This window comes from Babylonia areolata, chromosome 11 (genome assembly GCF_041734735.1).
Source record: "Babylonia areolata isolate BAREFJ2019XMU chromosome 11, ASM4173473v1, whole genome shotgun sequence".
Lineage (NCBI taxonomy): Eukaryota > Metazoa > Mollusca > Gastropoda > Neogastropoda > Buccinidae > Babylonia > Babylonia areolata.
The window spans coordinates 29,429,900-29,453,378 of record NC_134886.1 but is presented as its reverse complement, the minus strand read 5'-3'; the positions used below and the strand labels follow the sequence as shown (position 1 = coordinate 29,453,378).

Sequence of the window (23,479 nt, the reverse complement as noted above, 5' to 3'; positions counted from 1 at the left end):
TAGAAAAACAAACAAACAAATAAAACAAACAAATCCGCAAGAGTAAGCACCCGAGCTGTTCCAGCAGTTGTTGTCTAAGTCAGCAAGACCTTTCGTGTAGACGTTGTGGAGGACAGAGGAGAGCGGAGGTCCTTGTGGTAGTCCCATGGAAAGCTTAGAAGGTGTAGACATCCAATCTCCGAGGCGTAGGACGCGAATTGCCAGAACTCTGTCAATGTTGTGTCATAACTGATTGCCTCGCAAAACTGTTTCCACTTGTCATTTTTGGCCTCTTGAGCAATGACTTCAAACTGTTTTGTTTTTTCTTTCATTTTTGTTTCAATTTCTTTTTCAGGATAAGGCTTTGTTCTTTCTTTTTGCCAAAGTTTGACAGCCGCATGTTTTTCTATCCAGGCTCTCTCTGTGTCAGTATTCCACCATGGGAGCTGAATAGTTTGCCTCCGGTTCAGCCGGCGCCGTTCCTTTGTTTCTTCCGCGTCTGAATTTTTCGATGATAGTTGTCTCTTTGGTTTCATACTGAAATGGATTGCACGGTTTCATACAGGGTTTATCTGATAATTTCTGCAGACTGAAAGCTACCGGGAGGTGATCACTGCCTTGGTGTGGAAGCGTCTCTGCATTCTTTCCTGCTCTGAATTTCAGTGGAGATGTTAGGGCGATGTCGATCACACTGTTACTCACAGAATCACAGAAATGTTTGGCAAAAGGCTAAAAGCCTTTTGCCCTCATAATCAGTGTCCATTTATGTGCTTTTGGATCACTTGTTGTGAACAGACCCTTGTTTAAATCTGGCATAGTGTATACTATATTTCTCTACAGCTCAATAAAGATTTAACTCTGTGGAAAATACATGGTTCTTAAACTTTTTGTCAATGTGGTTTTTGAAGGCGTTTACCGATGGTGCATTGATGGTGTCATAGGAAAGGTTATTCCACAGATTTATGATACGGTTAGTAAAGAACTTGCGGAACTGGTTAGTTGGCTTGTTCCAAGGCGAGTTGGGGATGTGGCTGTCAATGGGCTAAGAAGAATTTCCCTATCATTCCTTCAAGTGCGAATCCTTGTGGATTGGTGTTCCGCTGGTCCCATAACTTCGATCTTGCACTGATTAAGGTCTCCACAGAAAATGACAGTCTCCAAATTCGTTCTGTTTCCTCTAAAAAGGCCCAATCCGCTTTTGTTGTGCAGGTTCCTGGGTGAACATTGGCATTAATGAGCACGATGCTTTTGTGAATTCCGTCAGGTTTTTCAAGACGCACACCTACTAGTTCACATGAGGAGATGCTACACCATTTCTCTGTATTTATGGTGGAAACTTTGGGGTTTTGGTTGTTTTTTTTTTTTTTTTTTTGTTTTTGTTTGTTTTGTTTTTGGTTTGTTTGTTGTTGTTGTTTTGTTTTGTTTTTTTAAATAGATTTTTGTTTAGTGTGATTGCTACTCCTCTTCCTTCATGCCTTTGAAAGACTGCGAAATTCTCATATTTATTGGTCTGTCTGCACTTGTCCTGGTCTCTTGGAGACATAAAATGTCAAAATCATCAGTATCACTAATTCCTCAATATAATTGTTGAGATTCTCATTCTCGAACTGGAGCGTATCCAACTGCCGATTCCAAAGAATTTCTTTGACAGCCGTTCTGCTTCTTTCATTCTGCCGCCTAAACACTGGCACGATCTTGTCCCAGCTCTTTTGCCGCGCTTCATGTTTTGGGGTTTGGGGGATCTGAATTCATGTCTCGTGCAATGCAGCTGATCCCCGAGGTGCACGCGAGACAGAATTTTGTTAGTATCCACAGAAGGGTGTTCTATGTGGTGAGGGAAAATATTCGGTGTCCCTAACAGAGTCTCTTATCGGGGAAGGTCCAATGGATGTCCACCTGTGTGGAGTTGAATTTGATTATAGTGGAGACACTCTTCACAATAATCAAATTCTAGGCTTGAATTTGATAATAGTGGAAAGTGTCTTGCACAAGTAACATTTCCACTCTCTCAGCCGAGAGGGCTATGGAGTGGTCGGTGTTGGGATGGTCCCCAAAGGCAAATAAGAGCCCCTAAAGCTGCAGTACAAAGAGCCATTGCAATCTTGCCTCCCAGTTAGACAGCCATAGTCATTCACAAAAGACAATAAGCTGTAAGTAAATTCCTATTGCAATGTCGAAACCATCGATCATACAGGCGTCACACTGCTGCTGGCCTAACTGTAAGCTTACGTCAGTTTCTTTTTATCTGAGCGTTGAACCTAACTGTTGTACGAAACACAAACGAGCAATCCTAGTTTCGGTTTTCAATAAGCGAGGCGGATAGTTCGCAGATACCAATGACGTATTTCTCATGTCATTTCTCTTCCGGTTTCAGTTTTGTTTGTGTCCCTTGCCTGGGCACAAACTCTGAAACCACTGAAAGTTTCCCAGTCTACCGGATAATTACTTCAGGTGGATATTTTCGATTTTGTTATCCATGATGTTGTATTACGGGTAATGTCATTTATGTGATATGGACGTCGTAAGCTTTGATAGCTCATTGCATCCAATTTGATATATTCGTGAATGAAGTCAGCACACGTCGGATAATGGCCAAACAAGTTGTTGGAAAATTAAGTAACTCCAGTTATGGCATTCAAATCTCAGTTTAGATGACAAGATGCAGACAACTTTTTGAAACTGAGAGGGAATGTAATCGCAGCTGACTTGCTGTCTGACACTGTCAGTCAGTCTCTGTGTGTGTGTGTGTGTTTTATAGCTTCATGTGGTGCTTTACTATTCTGCGCAAAAACATGAAATGGTATGTCCAGAAATAGGTATTGTTTATTTTGTGATCATATCACATCAAGCTACATGTGTGTGCATGTGTGTTTTGTGCGTGTGTATATGTATGTGTTGTGTGTGTGTGTTGTGTGCATGCGTCTATCTGTGTGTGTGTGTGTGTGTGTGTGTGTGTGTGTGTGTTTCTTTACCTGCTTACCTGTTTGTCTCTTCCTGCCAATTGTTGTTCTGACCAGTGGGATCAAGGCAGTAGATGTTTGTTTTCATGCTTGTGATGTTTCACAGATACATGTCATACATTTAAACAGTAATCTACAGTGTAAGCATGACAAGTAAAGCAGGGTGAGTGGAGAATGATAAATGGAAGGGCATGAGTTCTGATTCAAGGAAACTGGAAACAGTTATCTTTCACTACCCTTCAGTCTGTCTGGGCAACTACCCTTCAGTCTGTCTGGGCAAAGGAAGAAGAGAGAGTGGAAAAGAAAGAGTCATAGACTGCTAAGCAAGCACCACTTTTCTTTCAATGTGTCAGCAGGTTATTTCTCCTCCTCCTCCTCCTATGCCTTTGCATATTCCTCTCCCCCCCCCCCCCCCCCCCCCGCCCCCCCAAACCCTCTTTCCCCCCCCTAAACCCTCTTCCCCCCTCTTGTTGTTATTGATCTTTGGTGTGGGCACATATGCTGAAAGGAAATTTTGTAGTTGTCATGTAAGGTATTGTCTATATTATTCATTATTTGGTGTGTTTTTTTCTTCTCAAACAGGTAAAGGTTGGAAAGAACTCTACATGGTACCTTCAAGATGTCCAGGCAATGCAAGGTGTGGACAGATGCCATGAAGAACTCTGTGAGTGACAACCGAGTGTTTCTGGTGGACAACATGACCAGCATAGAAGGCATTATGGATCATCTGGTGGTGGGCAAAGTGTTTCCCGATTCTGAGGATGTCCTGGTCAGTATTCTGTCAGAGAACAGGGTGGACTTATGTCATGATTTATTTGTATCATTTTCAGTATCAGTTTGTATTTCTCTCTCTCACGTGTGTGTGTATATATATGCACAGTAATACTGGTATATGTATATAGATGGCTGCCAGAAAAAGAGGGCGCTAGTCAGGGGGGCATAGAGGAAGTTACCTACTTCCGGGAGTTTATCTGCCATAGCTACTTTCATTTTCTCCGCATAGTCGGATAGTAGTTTGCACAGGACAGGAATGTCAGACCCCTGCCGGAGTCTGCACTAGTGGGTCACGGTAAGTATGTTACTTAAACGTAAATTGCTGCCGTCAAAAGAGGGCGCTAACCAGCGGGACAAAGGGGAGGTTACCTACTTCCGGGAGGTTATCGGCCGTAGTTTCGTTTTCTCCGCATAGGCGGATAGTAGTTTGCACAGGCAGGAATGTCAGACCCCTGCCGGAGTCTGCACTAGTTGGGTCACGGTAAGTATGTTATTTAAAGGTAATTTTAGATAGAAAATTTCCTTTTAGGAAGAAAATTTCCTATGTTCTTCATACCAAGCTGCCCTGTGGGTTGGGCACTGATAGAATAGACCCACTGCCCTGCCATGCATGTCGTAAGAGGCGACTAAGGCAGGACCACCTCGCCCGGAGGATAAAGGGGTTTGCATAGGGTTAACTACCCTGCCTGTAAAAAAGACCAGTTACAGAAGCATCGACAACAAAGAACCAAAACATTCACCTGGGCAAGGAAGGGTCTCCATTCTGGAGACTTATGATGCGGTGCAGTGAAAGCCGGAAGGAAGCTGCAAAGCTGACTCCCCTTCTGACACCCAGGACAACAACGCAGGTAGCCACATGGAACATCAGGACGATGTATGAAGCAGGAAGAACCATCCAAGTAGCGAGAGAAATGAAAAATTACAAGATCGGAGTGCTAGGATTGAGTGAGACAAGGTGGCTAGTCAGGACAGATGAGACTTTCATCTGGAGAGCAACTGATGTATTCAGGACACACAGAGGATGGAGCCCCCAACACTGAGGGTGTGGCCCTGATGCTGGCACCAGAGGCACAGGGAGCACTCATCAGCTGGGAACCTGTCAACTCCCGCATCATCACAGCCAAGTTTACCACCAAGAAGAATGACATCAGGCTGAACATCATCCAGTGCTATGCTCCCACCAATGATGCGGAAGAAGAGAAGAAAGATGACTTCTACCAACAACTACAGTGACAGACAGAAGAGGAGCCAAAGACATAACCTTACCGATGGGAGATTTCAATGCCAAGATCGGAAGGGACAACACCGGCTACGAGGACACCATGGGGACACACGGACTGGGACAGATGAATGAGAATGGTGAGCGCTTTGCAGACCTGTGCGCCCTGAACCAGCTGGTGATAGGAGGAAGTATCTTCCCACACAGGTGCATCCACAAGGCCACTTGGAAATCCTCAAACCACATCACGGAGAACCAGATCGACCACATCTGCATTAGCTGCAAGTTCAGGAGATCATGGCAGGATGTACGAGTGATGAGAGGAGCCGATGTGTCATCAGACCACCACCTTCTTACGACGACAATGAGACTTCGCCTCAAGAGATTCACCAACGCCAACAACACACAGACAAGGTACAATGTTGGACTGCTCAGAAGCAAAGACACACAAGCAGCATTCCAGATCAGCCTTTCCAACAGGTTCCAGCCACTACAAGAGCTGATAGAAGATGGTGAGATGGATATCGAGACACAGTGGGAACACAGCAAGAAGCTCTGGCACGACACATGTGAAGAGGTCCTTGGCAAAAAGAAAACTCAGCACAAGGAATGGATCTCTGCTGACATCATCCACAAGCTGGAAACAAGGAAAGAGAAGAAAACTTTGCTGAACACAAGCAGAACAAGAGCAACTAAGACAAAGGCACAGGAAAAGTACACAGCAGCGGACAGAGATGTAAAGAGGAGCATCAAGAAGGACAAGAGGGACTACATCGACGACCTGGCTAGTCAAGCAGAGGCAGCAGCCGGACAGGGGAACCTGAAGGACCTGTACCTGGTGACCAAGAAGTTGACAGGCAAGTTCCAGCAGACCGACAAGCCAGTGAAGGATAAGAACGGGAACCCACTGACAACAATCGAGGAACAGCTGAAACGATGGGCAGAACACTTCAGGGAGCTGCTGAACCGCCCCGCCCTTGACGCACCACCAGACACTCCACCCGCAGAGACAGAACTGCCCATCAGCTGCGGCAAACCCTCAAAGGTAGAGATCAAGAAGGCCATCATGACTCTTAGAAATGGGAAGGCTGCAGGGCCGGACGAGATACCAGCAGAAGCCATCAAAGCAGACATGGAAACAGCTGTCAACATGCTATACAGCCTCTTCAGCAAGATCTGGGAGAAGGAAGAAGTACCAGCCCAGTGGAAAGAAGGAATCGTCATCAAGCTGCTGAAGAAAGGAGACCTCAGAGACTGCAGCAACTACAGAGGGATCATGCTCCTGGCATGCCAGGCAAGGTTCTCAACAGGGTTCTACTGGAAAGGATGAAAGAGGCCATCGACCCCAAGCTCCGAGACCAGCAGGCAGGCTTCTGGCAGAACAAATCCTGTGCCGACCAGATCGCCAACCTGCGCATCATCGTGGAGCAGTCGCTGGAGTGGAACTCCCCCCTCTACATCAGCTTCATAGATTATGAGAAGGCCTTCGACAGTGTGGACAGAGAGACGCTGTAGAAGCTGCTGAGGCACTACAGAGTCCCAGAGAAGATCATCTCCCTCATCCGGTGCACCTACCAGGACATGAGCTGCATGATTGCCCACGCAGGCCAGCTGTCCGAAAGTTTCGAGGTGAAGACCGGTGTCCGCCAGGGGTGCCTGCTGTCACCGTTCCTCTTTCTCCTGGTCATCGACTGGATCATGAAGACCACTACAACAGGCAGGAGCAACGGTATACAGTGGACACTCTGGACACAGCTGGATGACCTCGACTTTGCTGATGACCTGGCACTCCTGTCACACAACCGCAGCCAGATGCAGGACAAGACCACTCGCCTGGAGACCACATCAGCCAGGACAGGGCTCAAGATCAGCAAGAAGAAGACTGAGCTGATGAAGATCAACACCACTGCCAACACACCAGTCACAGTCGGTGGAGAGCCCATCAGGGAGGTGGAGTCTTTCATCTACTTGGGAAACGTGGTTGACCGACAGGGAGGCACGGACCAAGACGTCACAGCCAGAATCGGCAAGGCAAGAACAGCTTTCATCATGCTCAAGAACATCTGGGCATCTGGAGCAATCAGTATGAAAACCAAACTCCGCATCTTCAACTCCATTGTGAAGTCAGTTCTGCTCTATGGATGTAAGACATGGCGGACAACACAGACGATGCAGCAGAAGATTCAGACATTCTTCAACACCTGTCTGAGGCGCATCTACAAAATCCGATGGCAGGAGAAGATCCGAAACGAAGGTCTGTGGGAGCGAGCGGGACAGGAACCAGTGGCCAAGCAGATACTGCGGAGGAAGTGGGGCTGGATCGGACACACCCTCAGGAAGCCAGCGTCCAGCATCACACGCCAAGCCCTGACCTGGAACCCGCAGGGAAAGAGGAAGAGAGGCCAACCTCGCAACAGCTGGAGGCGAGATACCGAGGCAGAGCTGAAGCAGCAAGGGACCAACTGGACTGGAATGGCCAGAACAGCCCAGAACAGAGTGCGATGACGAGGGGTCGTCGATGGCCTATGCTCCACCAGGAGCGATGGGCATAATGAATGAATGAATGTTCATACTAAGCCCCCATTCTCTGGAGTCAACTTTGTCACGCCCTACTTTATGAGGAAGGGCCTGTCCTCCCACACAGAGGACAAAAGGAACAAGGGAGCTAAAAATGATAAGTTTATATTTAAATGATTACACTAATACTATGATAAAAAAAATTTTTTTTTAAACTATTGAAAAGGGAATAAAGTTTAATTTAAAGCAAAAACGCACACAATTAAACACACACAATACAACAACAAAAACACAACACAGGCATTCTGAGTCTCTGGTCTTGATTGTTGACAACAGCTCTGCGTCGTTCTTCCAGTGGAGAGATGCCTCGTGGAACAGGAGGGACTGTCAGCGGACTGGGGAAGGGAGTAACGAATGGGGGGGAAAGGGGAAACTTGAGGAATTTACAGTCGACAGCAGCCCTGTGTCGTCTTTCCACCGGCGGCACACTTTGCCAAACCAAGAGTGGGAACAGCCAGCAGACTGGGGGAGGGAGAAATGAATAGAGGCATGGAATACTTGTTCTTCCCCTCGTGGTTACATTTACTAACAAAACAACCCACAACCCAAACTTGGGTCATAAGAGTCCTCAAACACATGAGTGTTTTAATGAACCAGGAGGCCCAAACTATGGCTCCAATCAACTGGGCATCCAACTGGGTGCCACTTACCTGACAGCTGCTCTGCCTCTCCCAAAACAAACCTTGGGAAAAAAAGAGACCATGCCACTCACACGTGACATGAACACATTCAACCACACGTGCAATTCGGTAACACATTCACACACTTAGACACACTCACTGAAGAAAAATGTGAAAAAGAAGGAAACATCCAAATAAACAAACTTCCCACAACAAACTTTGTCAGCCTCTCTGTCACTCATATTCACTGCAGTCTTTCAAATCCAGTCTGAAGACCCGCCTTTTCCCCTCCAGAATAATTCTCAAGAGCTTATCCCTTTCCAGTATGAACTAAAATGGCTATTAGTGATTGAGTGAGTTTGAGAGTTTCAGAATTTGTTCGTTGTATATTTTTCGATTGTGTACTGTTTATGATTGTGTGCTTTGACGTGTGTGTGCATGCACACATGCTTGTGCGTGTTGTGTGTGTTTGGGTTTGTGTATGTGGGGGGAAGAATAATTTAGTAATCTTTTGTATCTTGTGTTCAATTTTTCCCTTTATTCCCGATATTTATGTGTGTGTCCTATTTGTAGATGCCTAGAGCTTATTTTGAAAATTATGCATAAATGCTCACAATAATGATGAAAAAAATAATAAAAAATTTAAGGTAATATACATATATATATAATAGGGAGAGAGAGAGAGAGAGGGGGGGGGGAGAGAAATTCTTTTCTTTTTTTTTTTAACCTAGTCTACACAGATTGAGAGATCTCTCTATCTGTGTAGACTAGGTTAAAAAAAAGAAAAGAAAAGAATTTCTCTCTCACTCTCCCTATATATATATATATATATATATATATATATATATATATATATATATATATATATATATATATATATTATGAGCATTTATGCATAATTTTCAAAATAAGCTCTAGGCGTCTAGAAATAGAACACACACGTAAATATCAGAAGGGAAGAATTAAACACAAGATACCATATATGGTAAGACTCGATGATACTTCATCACAGTTTTGGTTCACCACAGTTGTGTGCAAGTCATTTAGCAGCGTTTTCTTTTTTTGGGGTGTTTTTTTTATGAAGGGAGTTCAAGCACTGATCATATCAGCACGTATCTTTAACCTGTGACTGTGAGATTTGAAAAATGTCCACCCTCCTGCTACCAGGCAATGCCGGGGCTCTCACTGTGGACCTGACAGAGTGCAGAATACTAGTCCTACTTTTCAGCTGCTTGATTCATCTTCGTTTGGTCTTTTAGTTTCGTGAGGAAGCTTGGAAATGTACCTTTGCTGTTAAAAGTCCTGACCCCCCCAACCCCCCACATCCCTCCCCCGCCCCCACTACCCTCCCCCCCACCCCCGTCCATTCCAACCCCATCTTGAAAGTTAATAAAAAAGATTTATGTTTCATTTCTTTGTTATCTTCAATAGTGCACCAATAAGCGAAAAGACCAAGTGCGCAACCTTTTGGACAGACTTCAAAAGCGAACACAACGGGACTACTGGATATTCGTGTCTTGTCTGTATAAAGACAGTGTACGACAGGGAAACATTGCCGACGAGATACTGGGGTAAGCAGCCTCAGCATACACACACACACACACACACACACACACACACACACACACACACACACACACACACATATGCACTCACATACACACACACGTACACACACACACATATGCACTCACATACACACACACGTACACACACATGCACTGTCACATGCGTGCGCACACACGAACACACGCACACACACACGATCACACGCACATGCACATGTGCGTAGGCACACACACACAGTTAACTCACATGCTAAAACATGCGCATGATGTACGCACATACTAGTACGCACACACAATGTACTCACATGCTAGTACGCACACACACACACACACACACACGTACTCATTGTTAGGATTTATTATTCAGTGAAGTGCGCTGCTTCGACAACTTGATATGAATGTATATATGCATATTTGCTATCTGTTAGGAAAGAAGAATTGCTGATACATTTCAACATTGTGTCTTTTTAAACAACTGTATACAAAGAGAAAGGAACAGTCATTTTCTTCTGTATTCAAAACTTGGATTACACTGTGAGTTGTAGTGTGTTTCAGTGTGTGCTTGTGTGTGTGTGTGTGTGTGTGTATAAGTGTCTGCATGAATTTTGAAGAATTTCTTTGATGTGAAGTTGTTGTTTTTAATTTCTTGTGAACATTTTTCTAAAAATCAGTTTCAATTTTTTTTTTTCCCATGACCTTAATGATTATAACTGAGATTTTTTTGTTGTTACTGTTTCTTTTGGTGGTTTGCAGTTCTTACCAACGCTATGGAGGTACAATTCCAGAGGAGATTTTACGATTGCAACGAGATTATTATGAACGACACGGCCAAGATGAGCAAATGCTTGGACCTGCCCGTCTCGACCATCCAACAGCAGGGATCAGTTCTGTTGAACAGGTAATCAATCAGTGGGGGGGGGGGGGGGGGCAGGAGGGAAGCTGGTGGGTTGGGGGGCGTGGTGGTGTGGGTGTCAGTTTGGGTGTGTGTGTGTGTGTGCATGCATGTGTGTGTGTGTGTAGTGTGTTTGTGTGTGAGAGCACACACACACACACACACACACACACACACACACACACACACACACACACACACACACACACATACATACACACACACACACTCACCTATACACATACATAACTCTCTCTTTCTCTCTCTATCTCTCTCTCTCTCTCTCTGTCTGTCTGTCTCTCTCTCTCTGTGTATATATATATATAGAGAGAGAGAGATAGATATAGACATATAGATAGATAGATAATTATATAGATAGATACATACATACATACATACAGACACACACATGCACACACACACACACACACACACACACACACACACACACACACACACAAGCAAATCAACATAATGTTCAAACATATTGGAGGGAAGTGGTGTGGTGTGGTTAAGGATGGTCCAGTAGTTAGAGGGGTGTGGGTGGAGTGGGGGGTGAGGGTGGATGGATAATGACCCAGTGCTTTTCTGTTGTGCAGATACCACCACCACAGCCACTAGAGTTCCATCAACTATCTCCATCAACTTCTAACCAGCCCGTGCTTCCATCATCACGTCACCATCAGTAAGATGCTTTTGTTTTGGGCACTAAACTAGTCTGTGCCTGAGACAAACTGATTCCACCAGTGCAATTTAAAGTGTTTTTTTCTCAAACATTAATGAACTCTACAGTGTCTGTGGCCTTTAATGCCCTGGTTTCATGGTGACCTCAGTTTTGATACCCCTCCACTTCTGTACTTGGGGTGAGTCCTGTCAATGTCTTCAGTGTCAGCAGATTCATGAGGGGTCTTTGTTTGAGGGATGTGGTGGCGGTCTCCAATCTGGGAGAGATGTTCACTCAGTCTGGCTCCGTGACTAAGCCATTATTGTTGTTAGTAGGGGGGGGTTAGTAGGTGGTGTCCTAAGTACGTTGAATGAGAACAGGCACCACTGAACACCACCAAAGTTACTCAGCAGCAGTGCAGGGTCTCCTCTGGTGTGTGGCCTCCTGGCAACCTAACTTTGATGTTTACCTGTCGACTGCCAACACTGGAACTGTGATGGACGAACCTAGGTGTGATTCTAAATGAGCAGCACAGGAGTAATGCCACTGAAACGGTGCAGATGATGGGGCAGCAAAAAAAAAAAAGGAAAAAAAAACTACAGCCGCTGTGGGGAAGTTGTTAGTGTTGTGGAGGTGACGTAGGTTGAGACCCAGTATAGGTGGGTTTGTTTGGGGTTGGTTTTCTGTTTCCCCATAGCCAGCTCTTACCCAGAGTTGAGAGAACTGTGGACTCCAATGGAAAGACTAGGACCTCACAGTCAAGGATCTTCCACTGCACAGATGTGTCTTTTGGAGTGTTGCTCAAGTTTCCTGACCAACTCTGCAGGTGTCTGTATCTTGTCGGTTAGTGCTGTGCTAATTTATGAAAGGAAGTATAGAGTACAGCATTGTCACATGGTCCCAGTCCTGGCATGTGGCCTCCTGATGATGTAACATCAATAGTTCCCCGTAGACTGCTGGCGCGGAGTCTGACATGAACACACGGGTGTGGCTTTGTCTGGGGGACTTAGGATTAGCAGCGTGGGAGTTATGCCGCTGAAAGAGATTATAGAGCAACAACAACAACGAAATGAATAATCTAGTAATGATCTACATTAAAATGATTTTTTTTTTTTTTGCTTTGCTGCCCAATCATCTGCACTGTTTCAGTGGCATTACTCCCATGCACAGTCCCCCATACACGGCCACCATCCATTTGTTTTGTTATTTTGAATCACAGTACATGTGCTTTTTTAATGAAAACAGTTCAGTCCATTTTTCAGCAGTATTGTTCACATCTTGCACACGATATTGATACCAACTAGAAAAGTGAACATCATGTATGTTTTGACACATTGTGATAAAAGTGCTGTAAAAATAAAGATTGTTTGCAAATACTTCTGGTGCATGCACACACACACACACACACACACATATGCACATACACGCACACACACACACACACACACACACAACTTACGTTTTTAAGCCCTTTCGTTAAAGATCATTACTGAAGGAAACAAACTGCCCTGTTCTCACACTGAAGATGTCCTCTGCCAGGCAGCTGTCCCAGTCAGGAAGCTTCATAGCTATGGAAACACTATGCCCGGCACAGTATCAACCCCCAGAGCAGATGGACACAGATTCTGGAGACGGGAGACTGCCAGGTGCCAGCCCCCAGGAAGCAGGGTTGATGGCGGCAGGTAACAGCATTTGATTGATTGATTGATACGGATACTTACATAGTGCCCATCCTCAGTCAGAGACCAAATCCTAAACAGTCAGAGTCATTCGTACAACAAACTGCCTACCTGGTAAGAGCTCACTAAGAGCTGCCTTCTAGTACACTTCATTCATTTCCTTTGTTGTTCAGTCAGGATTAGTCACACAGACACATGTGCACGCACATACGTGCACACACTTACACCTGTATATTAGACTATATTTTACTGTAGAATTAGGCAAGGGACTACTGTCTTCTTGCGATAGATTCTTTTGTGTGCGCTAAATGCATGCTGCACCCAGGACCTTGGGGTATCATCCGATCTGAATGACTGTCATTCATACCACCACTCACTAGTGGAGGGGTAGAAAATTCTGGTGAGTGGGGGGATTTGAACATGCACACTCAGATTCTCTCGCTTGCTAAATAGACACGCTACCACCAGGCCACCACTGCACAGCATTGAAAGAACTGGGTGGTGAGGGTCTGAGCAGGACATGGGCTTCTTGGGGGCTGGAGCTCACCAAGCACAGAACCATGTACACACATGGGTGTGTGTAAAAGTCTGTGTGCTCTCAAAGATGACCAGGAAGTGGAGCAATGGCCTTGTGCCAGTTGTGGTAAAGCGTCTACCTAGGAAGCAAGCGAATTTGAGTATACAGGAATGAATTTCTCTCTCACCAGTATTTTATCCTTCTCCACTACACTTCGAGTGGTGACCTGGACACTAGTCATTTGGAGCAGATGATAAATTTTGGTTTTGTGCATAGCATGCACCAAGCACACATAAAAGAACCCATGGCAACTAAAGGATTGTCCCTTCTAAAATTCTGTTAAATATACACTTGCGGGCAGAACAAAAAATTAAAAAAAGGTGGTGCTGCTCTGTAGCGACACGCATACCCTTGGGAGAGCAGCCCAAATTTCTCACATAGAAATCAGTTGTGACAATACAGTACAAAAGCCCCTCCCTCCTCCATTTAATCCTCTTCATATTGGCTGAAGCATAAGGTTCCAGCAAATCTTCTCCAGTCATTTCGGTTTTGAGTGAGCCAGCTAATTTTGTTCCAGGTCTTACTTGATGTTTTCATCTTATCTTCCACAGTTCTGCTCCATGTCCTTAGAGGTTTGCCTTTCTTTCTTTTCCCTGGTGGTGCCCATCTGAGGGCAGCATCCTTAAGGATGTCTGATTTTATTCATCCTCAGGACATGGCCCAGCCACCTTCAGTGTCTTTGGTTTACCTCATCCAAGACTTTGTTGATATCTGTGCGTCTGCTCACATCTTTGTTGGTGACATGTTGTTCCCATGTTGATTCTGGGGATTTGATGAAGGCACCATCCTGTAAAGCTGGCTTTCACTTTTCTTGTTCATTCTCCAGGTTTCTGAGGCATACAGGACTGAGTGGACATTTGATTTGTAGAGTTTCAGTTTGTTGTTGGTCTGCAAGGCTGATGATTTCCAGCTGTTCAGCATTTTATTGAAGACCTATGCTGGGGGACCGATTCTGTTGGAAATCTCCTTTTTTTATTTGCTGCCAGCTGAGATGTAGCTGCTGAGATACCTTTTGTCCTAATTTTCCTCCAGCTCCACACCATGTACATATGTTTTCTTTGTACTCTTGTTCTTCAATTTCATGACCTTGGTCTTGTCAGGATGGATCTTGAATCCCACACTTCTTGCTGTTTGGTTGACTGTTTTGTTTTGAATGTCTTTCTGTCTGTGTGAGTAGGGCAGTATCATCTGCAAAGTGACAGTCTTCTAACCGGTCTGTAAGTCCCAATATAAGTCTTCTTGGTTTGTCTGCAGTGGTTTTTCTCACCACCATTCTGGGAGAGAGCAGGTGAGATCATGCAGCCCTGCCAGACTCCTATCTTCACATGGAGCCACTCTCTGTGTTGCCCATTGTGATGTACACAGCATTTCTTGTTGGCATACATGCCCTTCATGCTGTTGATGACTTTTGTAGGAAACCAAATTGATCCAAGAATCCAAGGAGTGGTGGATGCTGTCAAAGGCTTCTTCAAAGTCAATGTAATTTTAAAGTAGATTGGTGAGTTTAATTCAAATGACTGTTCCACTATGCTGTGTAAGAATTTAGTCTGTGCATCTCCTTCTGCTTCTGAATCATGCCTGCTCTTCTCTCAGGATTATCTCATTGGCTGTAGCAGGACTCTCCAAAAGATCTTCCTTGGTACTGATAGCAGATTAATGCCTCTCCAGCTGCCACACAGCGACATGTCACAGTTCCTTGGTAGCTTGACAGTGATGCCTTTCTTCTAGACTTCTGGAACTTTCTCCTCGTTCAATGCTTTGTTGAAAAGTTCCACCACTTGTCATTCATAGTAGGATCTGCCTTCAGCATGTCTGCAGATGTTCTATCTTCACCGGGTGCCCTGTTCCCATTCATTTGTCTGATGACATCTTCTGTCTCTTGCTGTGTGATATGCCCACGGTTCATTTCTGTGAGGAAACCTGTGTCTTCCTAAACTGGTTCTTCATCTGGGTCTGGTCTGTTCAAAGTCCCTTTGAAATGTTGTGCCCATCTGTTGAGTTGGTCTTCTTCCTACATCAGCACCCTCCCAGTCCTGTCCCAGACTGCTGTCGTCTTGGTGGTGAACCCTCCTGTGGGAGTCTTCCTGATTCTTACCACTGTTCTGCTGCCATCTCTTTTGGCTGCTGACTGTGCCTCCATTGGTAAGCTGTCTGTGGCCTCTCTCTTGTCCCCCTGGACGCTCCTCTTTACAGCAGTGTTCTCCTCTGTGTTGCAGCAGCTATCTGCCTTTCTTCCTTGTGTGTGCTTATGTCTGCCTGTTTGTGCATGTGTGTGGAGGGCAGCTGCTATGTACATATATGTATGTTCAAATGTATGTATGCATTGTGTGTGTGTGTGTGTGTGTGTGTGTGTGTGTGTGTGTGTGTGCATGTGTGTGTAGTTTGAAAGTCACATTTTGGTGTGTGTACGTAACATTGATGTAATGTGTAAAAACAAACTGCTGTTTTCACATCACCAATCAGCCAGTCAGCCTGTGTCAGTGTTCAGTTCTTCTGGGAGACAAGGGATGGGGAGGGAAGGGGAAAGGGGGGGGGGGGGTAGGGGGGTGTAGATGACACTGCTGGCACAAATGTATTATGTAAATAAAGTGTTTTGTAAAACACCCAGGGCAGATTTCTGGATAGTGTGCCTTTGATAATATCCGTTGGTATTATTATTATTGTCATTATTATCATAATTGTCATTATTGTCATTATTATCATGATACAATGGAATACAATACAATACAATACAGTTCAGTACAGTTCAATTCCTCTCAAACACCGAAAAATCCCCCAAAAGTAAATCAACAATCTTAAGATATTGTTAGAAATAACATTTGGTAACACTCAGTGACATTTGTTAAGTGGATGATATTCAGTGCTTTGTTGCAGCAGCAGCAGCAGGGGATGAATCCATTTACAGCAGAGCCAGAAGGGAAAACACAGACAAGGTGGGTATCACCTCAGTGAAAAGTGACATGAGATTGAGGAAAAAGTTTAGCTTGCTAGTCAGTGTTTATTTTCATTTGATTGATTCATTTTTGTGTATGTGTGTGTGAGTATACGCATGCACATATGTGTGTGTGTGTGTGCATGTTTTGATGCATGCTTGTGAATGAGTGAGTGTATGTGCGTCTGTGTGTGGGTGTATCGTTTGTTTGTTTTTTGCCTCATTTGCATGGCAAACGATCTTGTTTTTTTCTTTTTGTTTCACTGGCAACTCTGCCGCCCCCACCCCCACCAAATTTTATCATTTTCCCACCTCTTTTTCCTTTGCTCTTTCTTATTCTTGTTTTCTTTCTTTCCTTTTCTTCCCAGTTATCTTTTTTCTTTTCTTTTTTCCATACACAACTCTTAGTCTGTTCATGTATTAATATTCAGCTATTTTGCGAAATGCGTATGTTCGTCTTGTATTGACATTTGTGTGGGTTTGTGTGTTTTTTTTTATTTGCTCCTCTCTCTCTCTCTTTCCCCCCTGTCTCTCACCACTAACTTCCTCCTGTTCACACAGTATGATCTAAATATATTCTGTTGTCACACACTTATGTGTGTGTGTGTGTGTGTGTGTGTGTTTGTGCTTTAAGAAAGCCTTCAATTCAGTGTCAAGGCAGGAACTGTAGCAAAAGCTCATAAGTCAAGGTATTAATGAACAAATTATTCGATTGATCGAGACATGTATCATCAGATTAAGTCTTGTGTTTTCATTACTGGTGATAAATCAGAATAGTTCAGTAGTCTCAGAGGTGTTCAACAAGGTGAAAATCTATCTCCATAACTTTTTTGTTGTTTTTGAATGATCCAGAACATTATTTTATAGAGAATAATTGCTCATCATTGAATATTCTTCTTCTTCTTCTTCTTGTTCTTCTTCTGCGTTCACTCATATGCACACGAGTGGGCTTTTACGTGTATGACCGTTTTTACCCCGCCATGTAGGCAGCCATACTCCGTTTTCGGGGGTGTGCATGCTGGGTATGTTCTTGTTTCCATAACCCACCGAACGCTGACATGGATTACAGGATCTTTAACGTGCGTATTTGATCTTCTGCTTGCATATACACGCGAAGGGGGTTCAGGCACTAGCAGGTCTGCACATATGTTGACCTGGGAGATCGTAAAAATCTCCACTCTTTACCCACCAGGCGCCGTCACTGTGATTCGAACCCGGGACCCTCAGATTGACAGTCCAACGCTTTAACCACTCGGCTAAGGTTGTGTAAGGTTGCAGTTGTGGCTGCACAGTTTTCAGTGATCCCTCGTGCTTGTTGCTTGTGGAGCGGGGAGCATTTCTACAATTTTCTTTTGTTACACATCACTTTTATGTTACACATCACTTTTATGTTACACATCACTCCATGCCCCAAAAGGGGTTACAGGATTAAAATATCTTTGAAACAGCCCACAGATGTAATGGTAGTTACTTTAAGAAAATGGAGTGCAGCTGTTTTCATGAAGAAACTTTAGAACTCTTTGGAACTATTCATTCTTGAATTGCTACATTTTTTTTAATCAAAAGAAAAAACAACAACATACTACCGGTAAATGGATTGTTGTTGTACCACCAAGACATTTAGACACCTACCATGGACAGATACTGCTGCGCACTTTTTCATAAAGATGTATGTTTGTTTATTAACAGTGCTATGTTTGGTGTGCTTGTGTGTGTGAGTGTGTGTGTTTGTGAGTGTGTTCTTGTGCATGTGTGTGTGTGTGTTTTTGTGCATTTGTGTGCGTATGTGTGTTGGCATGTACTGGAGAGAGGGAAGAAGAGGCGATATGTTCTGATGCGTACTGCTACTGCACAGACTGTTGTCCTGATCATTCTTTCATAAGAATTTTCAATTTTTCTGTTGATAGAGTTGAGTTTAACGACCTATCGGCAATGAGCCCTTAAGGTCAAGTTGTTCGTGGCTGTGGTCTTATATTTTTCTGTTGTTTTTTTTCCCCTTCTTATACAGGTGTATAAAATGGACTCTTGCCCACGAGGACTGGCATTGATAATCAACAATGAGCACTTTCAGCACATGGATCGCAGATATGGAACTAAACATGATAAACAGCTTTTGAGCAACATGCTGAACACTCTTGGCTTTGATGTTACAGAGAAAGAAGATCGCACAGCTCAGGTATTTTATTTGTGTGAATGATTTGATTGTGATGTTGGTGACGTTTAAATCACCCTTTGGTGAATAGACAATAAACCAACGATAAGAGGAAGAATTTGATGGTGGTATGTTTCGTATACTTTGTTTTATTTTATTTGACGGGGTTTGTTTTTTTGTTGTTGTTGCTCATCCTAGAGTAATTGTTTTATGGTTAAATTCTTAATGTGTGTGTGTGTGTGTGTGTGTGTGTGTGTGTGTGTGTGTGTGTGTGTGTGTGTGAGAGAGCTTCCTGATTCTCTGCAACATCTATGTGGCACTGCATCAGAAAACCCCTTACTTAAATGCTTGTCAAGAAAGAACTGTGTCATCATCACCCTGAGTTCATCATGGTCATTACTGATTTACATAGAGAGAAATGAGGTTACCAAAACACAAACACATGCAGCGTGCACAGCCAGAGACAACAGATAACAGGTTGACAGTAATCCTTGTCATCATACAGTTCAGCATTTTAATTAGAAAAAAAGTAAACAGCAACAACAATAACACTTCACTTCACTTCACTTTCTCAAGGAGGCGTCACTGCGTTCGGACAAATCCATACACGCTACACCACATCTGTTGAGCAGATGCCTGACCAGCAGCATAACCCAACGCGCTTAGTCAGGCCTTGAGTGCATGCTTACATATTTGTGTACCTATGAAAGTGGATTTCATTTTACGTAATTTCGCCAGAGGACAACACTCTCGTTGCCATGGGTTCTTTTTCAGTGCGCCAAGTGCGTGCTGCACACGGGACCTCGGTTTATCGTCTCATCCGAAAGACTAGACGCTCAGTTTGATTTTCCAGTCAAACTTAGGAGAAAGGGCGAGAGCGGGATTCGAACCCACACCCTCACGGACTCTCTGTATTGGCAGCTGAGCGTCTTAACCATTCTGCCACCTTCCTCTTATATAACAACAATAACAACAACAAGCAACTCCAAACAAAGCTAAAGCAGTGTGACTTAAGTTTTTGATTCTACATGTTGATTTTGTCTTTATCTCTGTTATCAAAAGAATAAAGTATCCCGAGACGAAAACGTCCTGGAAAGCCGCAACAAACAACAAACATGCACGAAAATAATATTTCTAATGCATAAAAGGTTGACAAAGACAGAGCAAATCAATAATGTCACTTATCTGAAAAATGGCGGCCATTGAGAATGATTGTTTACCTCCTGCCGGAAACGGCATTTCATTGACTAGCAGACGGCGGTCTGATGGTGATATGTCGTATCATTGAGTTGCCGCGATAAATTTTGGCCGAGAAGAGCAAACAGATAGGCCTGGTTTGCATCATGGAAAGTATATTTCACCAAACTGGGAGTATAATACGAACTCCTTGTGTAACCGGCAGTTCCAATGTCCACAGCCTTGTATGGCCGTCAGGGCAGTGAATTCACATCAATTGTTTCCATAGCTCAGCACAGGAAGGTGAGGTCCAGTCTGCTCCTTCTGCCTCAACCAGTCAGGTACTCATTCATACCTGGGTGGAGTGATGCAAATTAGAGTTAAATGCGACGGGCGCAACAGCCGAGTGGTTAAAGCGTTGGACTCTCAATCTTCGTGTGTATACGCAAGCAGAAAATCAGATACGCACGTTAAAGATCCTGTAATCCATGTCAGCGTTCGGTGGGTTATGGAAACAAGAACATACCCTGCATGCACACCCCCGAAAGCGGAGTATGGCTGCCTACATGGCGGGGTAAAAACGGTCATGCACGTAAAAGCCCACTCGCGTACATACGAGTGAACGTGGGAGTTGCAGCCCACAAACGCAGAAGAAGAAGAAGAAGAAGAAGAGTTAAATGCCTTTCCCAAGACACAGCACCATGCCGAAATGGGGCCTCGAACCCTGATCACTAGGAAACACTGGACCACAAGTCCTTCTTCTTCTTCTGCGTTCACTCGTATGCACACGAGTGGGCTTCTACGTGTATGACCGTTTTTACCCCGCCATGTAGGCAGCCATACTCCGTTTTCGGGGGTGTGCATGCTGGGTATGTTCTTGTTTCCATAACCCACCAAACGCTGACATGGATTACAGGATCTTTAACGTGCGTATTTGATCTTCTGCTTGCATATACACACGAAGGGGGTTCAGGCACTAGCAGGTCTGCACATATGTTGACCTGGGAGATCGTAAAAATCTCCACCCTTTACCCACCAGGCGCCATCACCGTGATTCGAACCCGGGACCCTCAGATTGACAGACCACAAGTCCAATGTCTGAACAATTCTGCCACGGTAGAGGTGGCGGGTTGGCGTTGTGGAGAGAGCCAGAAGTAAAGGGCCCAGAGTGCCCGTGAATCGATTGCGATCGCGCCTTAATTTTAGCCCAATCGAGCCACATAATTTTGTGACCTGGCTGCAGACATAATTGGACAAAAAACAAGAATGCCAGAGAATCGACAGACAGACAGAAAATACAAAAAAACTTACCCGTATGAAGAGCACAGGAACAGGAGTCAAGATGGCTGCCGGAAAAAGAGTGCGCTAGTCAGTGGGGCAAAGGGGGGGTTACCTACTTCCAGGAGGTTAATGGCCGTAGCTACTTCCGTTTTCTCCGCATATGTGGATAGTAGTTTGCATAGAACAGGAATGTCAGACTCATGGTAAGCATGTTACTTAAACATAATTTTAGGAAGAATTTTTTTTTTTTTATTAGCTGCACTGAGCAACTTAATGACAAGGAGCAAATAATTTAAAGAACAAAAATCAGTATGTGTCACAGAGAGAAAGAGAGAGGGAGGGAGAGAGAGAGAGAGAGAAGTTTGGACAAGTAGCAACTGTAATTGGTGACTTATTCTGCAAGGAAATGCTTGAAGACCTGCAGAGCCTTTCTGAAGACCCACGGTTGGCAGAAGTGGACTCTTGCATTGTTGCCATTTTGAGTCACGGCTCCGAAGGCGGGGTCATCTATGGGACTGACGGCAGGGATGGTACAGACACACTGACCTACATCACAGTTATGCGGATGCGTTGCATCTTCTCCTCATCCAGTTGTCCCAATCTGTCCAAGAAACCAAAGCTGTTCATCTTACAGTCTTGCAGAGGAGGTAATAAGTGTGATTTGCTTATCCCTTTTCTTTGTTGTACCATACTTTACGAACAATACAGTGCTTCAGATTGTAAGGCTAAGACCTCCAAATCTAAAAGCATTTCCATTTTCAGCAATATATGAGGTGCAGCATTTTATAAGGTACACATCAAAATGATAAGAAGTCAAGCATTGATGTGTCAATTGATGTTGTTCAAGTGATCTCGATGCCCTGATCTTCATCTTCAAAAACTCTCTTTACATAGATAGATATGGATAGTTATACAGCGCCTTCATTCAGAGGCCAAGCTCTAAGCCCTTTACAAACATGGAGTCATTTACACAACAGGCTGCCTACCTGGGTAGAACAGACTTACAACTGCCATTGAGGGCTCATCATTCATTTCCTGTGTCATTCAATCAGGTTTCAGTCATGCACACACACACACACACACTCACACAGACACAGAGACACAGACACACACACACACACACACACACACATACAGACATGTTGCATTTTACATGTTTGAGTATTTATTTTTTGCCCTACCATATAGGCAGCTATAGTGCATTTTCATGGGTGTGCATGCTGGCTGTGTTCTTGCTTCCATAACCCACTGAATGCTAACATGAATTTCAGGATCGTCAATGAGCATATTTATTTGCTCTTATGCATGCATATACATGTTGCGTCATATGCTTATTTGTCTGCTCTGTCAGTCTCCGCCTTCTTGAACCTGTTCCCACTCCCTCTGATAGATGGTTTGTGAACTGTCTTTAATGTGATTCATGGGAAGATTTCATTTGTTTTCACTGCCATGAATGTGGCACTTATGGGTTTGAAGGTCGATGTCGGTATGATTCTGATTCACAACAGCATTTCAACAGAATCTAATGATACACTACGTGTACCATATTGTGAGGGTATGGCTTGAAGATGAGGAAAAGAGTGTCACCTTGTACAGTTGTAGTCTCTAAAAAATTTTTCTTTTTTTTTTTTCTTGGTGTTTATGTTTGGGATTTTTTTTTTAACCTGTTCAGTATTGATCTGCTGTTTGAATATTCCAGTTTTGATTCTTTGCATGTGAAAATTCCACACCCACTGACTGGATAGTTAATCGGCAAAAGCCATGCTGAAATCTGTTCCACACCCACTGACTGGATAGTTAATCAGCAAAAGCCATGCTGAAATCTGTTCCACACCCACTGACTGGATAGTTAATCAGCAAAAGCCATGCTTAAATCTGTTCCACACCCACTGACTGGATCTGCCAGTCTTATTCTCTCTCTGTCTCTCTCTCTCTTTCTGTCTCTCTGTCTCTGTCTCTGTCTCTCTCTCTCTCTCTCTCTCTGTGTCTCTCTCAAGATAGATATAGAACACCTGAGAAGCCAGCCTCAGTTCTCAGAAAATGAATTGTAACCACTTTGTTGAACTGGTGTTGATGATAATGGGATTGTTATGATTATGCAGTGAAAGTGATGGGACTATTGTATATTTGTTGGGTGATATTGATAGGATCGTTAAAATGATCAGGTGAAAGTGAGAGGACTTTAATGAATGGGTGATGGTATTAATTGGATTGTTACAGTGATGCAGTGAATGTGATGAGAGTGTGATAATTGTATGATATTTTTGGTTGCAAATATTTTGTGATAGCCACGGGATTGTTATGATTATGTGATGATATTAATGGGATTCTTAAGATTATTTGGGATAGTCACTCTCTCTCTTTATTTTAATTTTGTACTCTTATAGTTGACTTCATCAAGTTTTTGCGCCTTATACATATTATTAGTA

General features: G+C 43.9%; 1 protein-coding gene across 2 annotated transcripts in view; it reads left to right on the top strand.

Moving 5' to 3' along the window:
• The first annotated feature begins 2,340 nt into the window (after window positions 1–2,340).
• The window catches only part of LOC143287641 (cell death protein 3-like), a 26,264-nt gene continuing 5,125 nt past the window's right edge, over window positions 2,341–23,479 (top strand). Inside the window, exons 1-9 of one of the 2 annotated variants that reach the window (XM_076595763.1) lie at window positions 2,341–2,430; window positions 3,522–3,708; window positions 9,561–9,700; window positions 10,451–10,595; window positions 11,189–11,274; window positions 12,793–12,935; window positions 16,387–16,442; window positions 18,450–18,617; window positions 21,454–21,697. In XM_076595763.1, the coding sequence (XP_076451878.1) occupies window positions 3,559–3,708; window positions 9,561–9,700; window positions 10,451–10,595; window positions 11,189–11,274; window positions 12,793–12,935; window positions 16,387–16,442; window positions 18,450–18,617; window positions 21,454–21,697 (1,132 nt within the window). In that variant the 5' untranslated portion in view covers window positions 2,341–2,430; window positions 3,522–3,558. Of the gene's footprint in view, window positions 2,431–3,521; window positions 3,709–9,560; window positions 9,701–10,450; window positions 10,596–11,188; window positions 11,275–12,792; window positions 12,936–16,383; window positions 16,443–18,449; window positions 18,618–21,453; window positions 21,698–23,479 lie in introns of both variants that reach the window. The other variant, XM_076595762.1, reaches the window with a different exon arrangement.